Source organism: Montipora foliosa, chromosome 9 (assembly GCF_036669935.1).
Source record: "Montipora foliosa isolate CH-2021 chromosome 9, ASM3666993v2, whole genome shotgun sequence".
NCBI lineage: Eukaryota > Metazoa > Cnidaria > Anthozoa > Scleractinia > Acroporidae > Montipora > Montipora foliosa.
The window spans coordinates 41,876,443-41,886,442 of record NC_090877.1 but is presented as its reverse complement, the minus strand read 5'-3'; the positions used below and the strand labels follow the sequence as shown (position 1 = coordinate 41,886,442).

Below are 10,000 nucleotides of genomic sequence, written 5' to 3'. Positions count from 1 at the left end.
GCAAGTGTTTTAGCCAAGCAGAAAATCTGAAGACACATGAAAAATTCCATACTGGAGAGAAGCCCTATAAATGCAAACAATGTGGCAAGTGTTTTAGCCAAGGAGGAAGTCTGAAGAAACATGAAAGAGTTCATACAGGAGAGAAGCCGTATGCATGCAAACAATGTGGCAAGTGTTTTAGCCAAGCAGGACATCTGGAGACACATGAAAAAGTCCATACTGGAGAGAAGCCCTATAAATGCAAATATTGTGGCAAGTGTTTTAGCCAAGCAGGAAATCTGAAGATGCATGAAAAAGTCCATACTGGAGAGAAGCCCTATAAATGCAAACATTGTGGCAAGTGTTTTACCCAAGCAGGAAATCTGAAGACTCATGAAAAAGTCCATACTGGAGAGAAGCCCTATAAATGCAAACATTGTGGCAAGTGTTTTAGCCTAGCAGGAAATCTGAAGACTCATAAAAAGGTCCATACTGGAGAGAAGCCTTATGAATGCAAAAAACGTGGTAAGGGTTTTAATCGAAGACAGAGTTTTGAGACACATAAAAGACTGCATACAGGAGAAAGGCCTCTTCAATGCAAACAATGTAGCAAGAGTTTCAGCCTAGCAAGACATTTAAGGAGACATGAAAAAGTCCATACTGGAGAGAAGCCCTATGAATGCAAACAATGTGGCAAGTGGTTTAGCCACGCGGGAAATCTGAAGAGACATGAAAAAGTCCATACTGGAGAGAAGCCCTATAAATGCAAACAATGTGGCAAATGGTTTAGCCAAGCGGGAAATCTGAAGAGGCATGAAAAAGTCCATACTGGAGAGAAGCCCTATAAATGCAAACATTGTGGCAAGTGTTTTAGCCTAGCAGGAAATCTGAAGACTCATAAAAAGGTCCATACTGGAGAGAAGCCTTATGAATGCAAAAAACGTGGTAAGGGTTTTAATCGAAGACAGAGTTTTGAGACACATAAAAGACTGCATACAGGAGAAAGGCCTCTTCAATGCAAACAATGTAGCAAGAGTTTCAGCCTAGCAAGACATTTAAGGAGACATGAAAAAGTCCATACTGGAGAGAAGCCCTATGAATGCAAACAATGTGGCAAGTGGTTTAGCCACGCGGGAAATCTGAAGAGACATGAAAAAGTCCATACTGGAGAGAAGCCCTATAAATGCAAACAATGTGGCAAATGGTTTAGCCAAGCGGGAAATCTGAAGAGGCATGAAAAAGTCCATACTGGAGAGAAGCCTTATCACTGCAAACAATGTGGCAAAGGGTTTAGCGAAGCAGGAAATTTAAGAAGACACGAAAGATTCCATACAGGAGAGAAGCCTTACGAATGCAAACAATGTGGCAAGTGTTTTAGCCAAGCAATAAATTTAAGGACACATGAAAGAGTCCATAGTGGAGAGAAGCGTTATAATCGTAAGCAAAAAAGGAAGTCTTTTCGCAACAGAAGAAATGTCAGGAAACAAGAAAAAGCACAAGAACGTTCGTCAAGCACAAATGAAAGTGAAGTAGAAATTCATCGCCCCTACACTAGACAAGGCCATAGTTCGAACCAGGGTGCAAAACATAGCTGTTGGCTTTGCCAGGAGGAGTTGAGCAGCGAGGAGCAGCTTCTTGCACACTACCAAAATCACATGACATTTGAGGAGCCGTCAACTTCAACTAGTTGATTGTGTGTTTTTTTTTTAAGTATACTGATTTTGCTTCTTCTTTATATTCTTTCTTTTTTTTAATGTAATTTTTTTTTCTTGCTTATTTTGTTTTGGCCGCGAATGGGCCGCGACTGGGACGCGACTGGCATGGGGAAAACCAGTCGCCCTCTTTATTCCCGCGATAAAATATCCCGTCAGCCATGCAGGCTACCTGAGCCTCAAAAAACATGGCGGTTCATCATCTTATGTGTGAGAACCAAAAACTAGAAGCGGCGGTGCTTATCACATATTCAAGCCAAGAGGTTCTTGTATATGACCTGATAAACGTGTGTTTTCATGTCGATTGGTTATTTTTGTAATACGCAACAGTTTAATCACGGAAATTACACCTGACGTTTGTGTAAATCAGACCAAGGCCCTAGTTGTTGAAACGATAGATACCGGATAAACACTAGCAAAACAACTGGGACCAGATCAGTAACCAACATCTTCGGTGTCACTAATTGCTACTTTCAGCGAGTTATTGTTTTAATTTTTAAACTGAATCTGGCACTGTTGCATTTTTTTTCTTTATCCTCCTGATCGAAGGATCTGTAACACCTACTCGAAAACCGAATAAACATGATTAAAATTCGTGAGGAACGTGCAGGATCGGATGGCGCAGTGGTGAGAGCACTCGCCTGCCACCAATGTGGCCCGGGTTTGATTTCCATTTGATTTGACTTGTGTTAATTGTTGATTTCAGTTTACAGTGTCCCCGTGCTCCAGCGCTAAAAGACTACACATGATTTAAATATAGTTCCATTTCTTTTTCCCCTTTTATGTGAATTTCACAACAGTTTTCCGTTTTTGCAAAGTGACAACTAATCAGTTCAGTTAAATTGTAAAATTAAACGGCTACATACGACAATCACTTTCGATTTGTGTATTCACTTAAATGACGCCAGTCGACCACTGGGGCAATCGTTAACGTGCACTTATTGAAGGCATGGTGACGTCATCACATACTGAAACAGATGTAATGAGTGGCCAAGATCGATGTTTTGCATTTAGAACAAGCCGTTCAGTCTTGTCAGTGTTCAATTTGAGCACGTTGGATGACATCCAGGCATACATGTCTTGGATACAAGCTTCCATCTTAGCTTTGGCTGCCTCAGCTTCATGGACTACTGAGGACTGAAATTGGGTGTCGTCTGCGTATAGATGGTAGTTCATGTCATGTTTACAGATCACATCAGCAAGTGAAGCAGTATAAAGTAGAAAGAGAAGCGGCCCTAGAACCGATCCCTGTCCCGATTCCATAAGGTAGATCTCTTTTTGTTGATGAGCCTCTATTAACACTTACAAACTGACTTCTACCTGAAAGATAGGATGAGAACCAGTCGAGAACCCTGTCACAGGAACCATACATCTGGGACAACCGTGAGAGCAGAATCTTGTGATCAATAGTATCGAACGCTGCCGACAGATCTAACAGCAGTAAAATAACCGATCTTCCATTGTCTATAGCACGAGATATAGTTAATGGCATGTGCAGCTACTCAAGTGCATAAGCCGTGTCGTTTGCATTTAACGCTTATTGTTTCACCTGATAACTTAGCCCAACAATGACGATATAGTATGTACTCACTCAGTCGAGATTTACGAAAAACACATGTTACTTAACATACTGTTTTGAAAATGATTCATATAATTGAACTTTGAATCGAAAACAGCACTTTATCCGCCTATAAAAGGAAAGGAAAGGAACTTTATTTAAGTGTCTAATCTTCTAGCGCTGTAGAGCACTAATCGGGACACTGTAAATTGAAATTGACAAGTTAACGCAAATCAAATCAAATTTTGGTTTTTGAGGAGTGGGGAAACCGGAGTACCTGGAGAAAACCTCTCAGTGCAGAGTAGAGAACCAACAAACTCAACCCACATATGACGCCGAGGCTGGGAATCGAACCCGGGCCACATTGTTGGGAGGTGTGCACTCACCACTGCACCATCGGTTGGCTCGACTAGTTGATCATCGGGCTACTCTGACAGAGGTCGCGGCCCCGGATCACAGCCCTTGTTAGTAATAAAAGTTGTGTGAGACGTGAAAAAACTAACTCATTGCACGAAAAAGAATGTACGTACTTCCGTCCCGTTAATTGATTGTCGTGTCCTATCCTGGGTACTTCAATTCAATATTCATTCAATGTTTGACTTGCTGGCCACTTTATTTGCAGGCTTTTGACAAAGGTAAATGTTGACTTGCAATATCTACCTTCTATAACTGCAGGCTCATTTTATAATTAGTTTGAACAGGAAATCCCGCCTCTTAAGTTGCAATATATATTTTTTAAATGAGATCCTCAAGACTGATGTCGTGCGTCAATAAAGGCCCCGTAATACGAGCAACATTTTTCGTGCAACTTGTCGCGCAACTTTGTTGCGCTTATTACCGCCTTCTTGCGCAACAAAGTTTCATGTTGCAAAAAGTAAAAGCGACGTCTACTTTTTGCGACACAAAAATTTGTTGCGCAAGAAGGTGGTAATACGCGCAACAAACCATCTCAACTTGCAACGCAAAATTGTTGCGCGACAAGTTGCACGAAAAATGCTGCCCGTATTACTGGGCCTTAAGACCCAGTTGCAATTACACTTGTTCGCATGAAGTGATCAAACATTAGACAAGAAACAAAAGGAATGAAAGACAAAAAAAGGAAAAGGCGGGGGTCATGGGCTCCAATTCCGTTGAGGCCACCTGAATTTTTCGGGTGTCTTTAAGAGGCAATTGCTTAAACTGTCCAGTTAACTGTGATGAACACTTCTCCATTTCGACTCTTTCTTTTTGTAAGAAAGTCTAATTTTGGGGCTGAGGCTGAACGGTTGTCGTCGTCTTTTTTTTTGTGGGCGATTTGAATCCTTAATTAAAGTTGTATGGTATACTAAGTTCGACTACAAACTGAGTTGTTCTCGTGAAATAATTATAATAAGGGACTCTGCAATAATTATCTGAAGGGAGGGCTCTAAATGTAATGGGGGAGGGAGGACTGAAATTAAATTATGGTGTAGGGTGGGGTATAGATGTCATTTTGTTAAACATAGGGTGGAGGGCTACAAGTTATATTGATGTTTAAATGGTGCTAATTTATTTGAACTTAACTTCTGTTATTGAATGACTTCTAAGAATATCAGGAATCGGGACATGGCACATCTACGGAGCCGCAAAAGTAGAGACTTTTCTAGAAAGACAAATGAACACACCTGTCAACAAACTTGAATTTCGCACAATCACCAATACTGAGCAGGAAAGCCGAAATTTCGTGATGTGAAAGAAGAATAATCAAGAAATCATTGGACAGATTTGTTTTTGGTGGTACTTTAGTGAACGAGGAAATATAACATCATGTTCGGAAGTCGCGGACCAAGGACACCATTTTGTACCTAATGACTTATGGCCGACAAAGCCGTCCATTTCTGAATGTGCATCGTCTTTTGGATGATCTGGGTCCTTCTGTGAATCAATGGGTTGAAGCTCAGAGTCACTACATCATTGGCAGCGTGTTTCATTCAGTTCCTAGTGCTCTTTTTTTTCTTCCTTTAAGCTCTCGCCAAGTAACATCACATGATATTCCGGAATTAAATCAATTTTAGTTTGTTAAAATAGCGCTTATTGATGGCAAATGGTTAGTTCAGTCTGGCCTTCAGTCAATAAGCATTTATACAAATATCTACATAAATTTCTCCTATCCAACAACCCTCCTACCAATCACCAACAGATCGCGACTTCAAAAGCCTCACGTGACTCTGTCGTGGACCAGTACTAGTAAAAACAAAGTCACGCTTTCCTAAGGTCAGGAGGTATCCCTTTAATGATTCTCTCAAAGAAAATGCAAATATTTCTCGGAATCACATACCATAGAGAGGGGTGTGTTGGATCATCATTCTCTTGGTCGTACTTGCGATGGAATCTCTCCTGAAAAACTTGGAAAAACACGTTACTTGTTCCATTTGTTTGGATTTTTTCACTGCGCCCAAGACTATAGAATATCTGCACACATTTTGCTTTGAGTGTTTGAAGAGACACGCTCTAACAACTCAACAACAAGGAATATTTCGCTGCCCCGAGTGCCAGGCTCGAATTGACGTCCCTTGGCGCTTCGATAAATTGCCAACTGGATTTCTCCAGAACAGTTTGCTTGATCTTCTCGCAGTACAAAAAGGAGGAGATGGTAGCGAGATCAGTTGCGGCAGCTGCCGGAAAAAAAGTGCCGAGACAAGCTTTTGTTTCGAATGCGGAAAGTTCATGTGCCCCGATTGTGTCAACGCACATGAACTTCTTAGAAATGTGGCGTTTGAAGGACACAAAATCAGACCAATAAAACAGTTCGAAGAAGAGGACTACGAGGCTCTTCTCAAGCGAAAATCCTTTTGCTCGCAGCAGTATCATGAACGAGAGATAATGAGGTTTTTTTGCGTCGACTGCGAGAGCAGTGTTTGTCACACTTGTATAATCACGGATCACAAGAACCATGCTATTGATCCGCTTGACAAAGCAGCCGATGGTGAGAAGGCTAAACTCACGGCAGCAATTAAGTCGATAAAAGAAAAGAGCAAATTTTGTAGTGATGTGATTCATCAGTTTGAGAAAACAGCTGTTGATGTGGAAACTAACGCTAACGCCGCTAAACGCCAAGTTTCCCAAACAGCTGACCAAATGATCGCCAAAATTCGAGACCTCGAGCGGGAGGCCATTATCGCAGTCGACAAGACACGCATATCAAGACTGGAGAAACTAAACGAAGCGAAGAATCAGCTGCAGTCCTTGCTGAGTCAACTAAATCAAGCCATAGAGTTTGCCAGCAACTTGGTTCAAAGGAGCTCTAGCTCAGATATCATGCAAAGCAAAGAAGCCTTGGAAAAGCGATTTGAAGATCTTGAGAAGACTGCAATACCGGCAACACTTCCGGTTGGTTCATATTTGAAGTTTGTGTCAGCAGCTGAAACAGAAAAATTAACCCTGGGTGTTATTGCAACCGAGGAGTTAGCTATCAAAGGTCTGATTCAAGATTTTCAGGTTGGCGTTGAAGCAGAGTTGGTTATCTGTCCTAACCTCATGCGCCGAGAATTGTTTCACCCAGAAGTTCTCGTGGAACCCACTGAACAACAGGGAAGTTTGATTACACGCAAAAACGAAGATGGAACTTTGTTGTCGAGATTTGTAGCTAAAGTTCCAGGTACATACAACATTTCAGTGTCTTTAAAAGGTGTCAAACTCCACAAGAATCCATTCTTAATCCAAGTAAAGGAACGACGGCTTAAAGTTGTGGGTGAGTTGGATTTACAAGGACAAACTCTTGACAATCCTCATGGGATTTCTGTGAACAGTAAAGGACTAATCGCTGTTACCGATTTTGATAAGCACTGTATCCTAATGTTCGATAAAGAAGGAAAGTATCTTCGAAGATTTGGACGCAAAGGGGAGAAAGCTGGTGAGCTTAATGGTCCTTCCGGTTTGACATTTGTTGATGACGACAACATTCTTGTAGCGGAACAATTCAATCACCGCATTCAACAATTCAACGTGCACACCGAAAATGTTGTGAAATCTTTTGGCAGTAAAGGATTAAGAGATAGCGAGTTTAAAATTCCAACTAGATTTTGCGTAGATGATGAAGGACGTGTTGCTGTTGCCGACTGCCACAACAACAGAATTCAGGTTTTTACAAAAGACGGTGAGTTCTTGTTTATATTTGGAGACAACGGCTCAGGAAAATTATCCTTTCCCTTTGGATGCATTTTCCATCAAAACAGGTTTATTGTTTCTGATGCTGGGTACAACTGCTTAAAAGTCTTTGACCGCTCAGGCAAGTTTTTATGCAAGATTGGTGAAAAGGGCAACGGTGACGGACAACTGAATTCACCGAGGGGCCTGTGTGTTGAGATATGCGGCACTGATCATCACAACATTCTCGTTTGTGATTCTTGGAACCATCGAATTGTCCAGTTTTCAGTTGAAGGTTCTTTTACCGGAAAAAGTGTTGGTGTTCCGCCAGAACCCTGTAATATTGCAACAACACCGGATGGTCGGATTTTAGTCACCGATTCCAAAGATAAAAAGGTATCCATCTTGAAATAGAATAAACTAATAGCGATTAATTGACTCATCGCCGGAATTTAAGTATTTGCTCCTAGTTTTGAAATTGTTGTTTACTGTGTCCCGTCCAAATGATGTCTAGTTGTATCGAACAAATGTTTTCACGAAAGATCTTTCCTGCATGTATAGTTAGTTTGGATTTGTCATCATTAAAGCATCCTGTTATGAAGTGAAGACAGGTCACTTTTCGAAACTATGTTATTGGAGTCCAGAAAATTTTGTGCAAAGTTCATTCGAACAGTGCATTAAAATTAGCTTAAATAAAGAGCTTTGCCATTAAAACCAATTTTTTTACTTTAGACTTTCGACGGAAACTTGTTTACGTACTATGCGATTGTATGATAGCTGAGTGCTTATAGCATTTAATTAATACCAGTATATTGTGTCAAGTCTTTTTATTGATTCCCTACTTTTGCCCGCGCGGTTTATATCCATGAACGCAGATTTTCCTCTTGTAATCAAAATACCAGTTCATTTCATCACTTAAATCTTAAACTTCATTTAATTTGGTTTACAGTCTCCTCTATTATCAAGTCACTTGAGCTCAACAATCATTAAGCTTGCATGAGAACTAATTGATGTTGTGTTTTATTTTGTAAAATAAAAACGCCCTCTCGGACAGGAAAAAGTTATTATTTAAAACACATTGTAGGTTTTTAGCCTCCCAAACTTTTATTTTAGCCCACCTTGGCTTTTTACCAAGACTACAGTTTTACATTTCTTTTACCTTACTGAATTTATTTTGCCACTCACAAAAACAAAAACTAAATGAGCAGAATAAGGAGTTCTTAACTGATTCTCCACCTGGGTATGTTATTGACATGACCAGCGGCTTTCTAATACAACTTGTATTCTGGAAGAGGAAAACACGTCACCAGTCAGCTACCCCATTCCTTAGTGTTGCAACCCCCCCCCCCCCCCCCCCACCCCCTATCCATGAAGGAAAATCCTGGATCCGCCCATTTTACAATAAACACCTACATGTAAGAACCTAGAATTTAAAAACCTGTTTGAATAAAAAATTCATTTTAGACCCACCAAACATAAGAACCAGGTTAGTCTGGAAAATTAAGCAGGTTGAAAGATATATATATGAAATACATCGCACCGGTATCGCACCGGTATCGCGAGGTCGCGGGTTCAAATCCCGTTGAAGTCCTGAAAAATTTTCAGGCTTCTCGACGCAATAGAAATTTGCGCTCGTCACTGCGAGACAACATGGTTTCATTTAATTAAGCAGGTTCTTATTTTAGAAAATGGCCTTGAACTTTTAGGCGACTGGAACAAATTGCACTTTGAATTGCACAGATCTTGTTCAAAACTTATTTTTCATGGTTATGAAATATTAAGGTATCAGCATCCTCATCAGAGGAAATCAGTTATACCATATCATAGAGTAGATGTCTGCTTTGGAAATAAGAACCAATTTAAGAACCTAGATAGCCTAAATCTACTGCAAATACCATTTTGATAATATAACTTTTTTAGTGTAATTTGGAAAAATCTTGGTTCTTATATGCGGTTGTTTACTGTATCTCAGTCTGAACATTCTTACAAGAAGGTTCTTTTAAAAAAAGAGTGTAAGTCCTATGTAATAGTCCTGAATGTAATTTTTTTTCCTCTCGAATGTAATTAAGTACATCTTAAACGTAGTAATCTTTTTTAAACAGAATGAAGCGCTAGCCCTTAATCATGATAAAACATTTATTGATATGAAATTGACCATAAACGTAATTGATTCCTGAGTATGACCAAGTGTGACATCAATTTATCTACAATCGTTATAACCTCATCAATGACGAAATGTGTGAGACAATGGAAATGGATTTAAAAGTGAAATGAATTTGGACGTGAGGGATACTGATTTAAAAGTGGGTGAAAAGGATGTTGTAGTGGTCGAATTAGAAATGGAATTGAGCGTTTTGGATGTGACATCGGACAAAGTCGGACGGAGTGTTTGGAAGTGGAAGTGTATGTGATAGTAGTCTGTATCAAGGCAATTACTGACGAACTATTTTTACTGGAATTATTGTAAACAATGATTGCGAAAATAAATCGGTTAATTTTCATTTATTTTTTCTCAATCAACTGACTGAACAACCCAGAGAGCGACCCAACCAGATCGAGGCCCATAAGATGCTACTCGGCATCTCTGGCATCTATGGGGCAACATTTCCAGATTGGAGTAACTTTTACAGTTTGGAGTAACCTCTCC

At 40.1% G+C, this 10,000-nt stretch overlaps 2 protein-coding genes across 4 annotated transcripts in view; both read left to right on the top strand.

Annotated features, from left to right (window-relative positions):
- The window catches only part of LOC137970670 (zinc finger protein 420-like), a 12,107-nt gene extending 7,594 nt beyond the window's left edge, over positions 1-4,513 (top strand). For all 3 annotated transcript variants that reach the window (XM_068817198.1, XM_068817199.1, XM_068817200.1), the window contains one exon: positions 1-4,513. This exon is cut by the window's left edge and continues 685 nt beyond it. In XM_068817198.1, coding sequence (XP_068673299.1) covers positions 1-1,670 — 1,670 coding nt within the window. In that variant the 3' untranslated portion in view covers positions 1,671-4,513.
- A 300-nt stretch (positions 4,514-4,813) lies between these two features.
- The window catches only part of LOC137969704 (E3 ubiquitin-protein ligase TRIM71-like), a 5,397-nt gene continuing 210 nt past the window's right edge, over positions 4,814-10,000 (top strand). The window contains exon 1 of the mRNA XM_068816042.1: positions 4,814-10,000. This exon is cut by the window's right edge and continues 210 nt beyond it. Within this exon, the coding sequence (XP_068672143.1) occupies positions 5,593-7,767 (2,175 nt within the window). The 5' untranslated portion in view covers positions 4,814-5,592 and the 3' untranslated portion in view covers positions 7,768-10,000.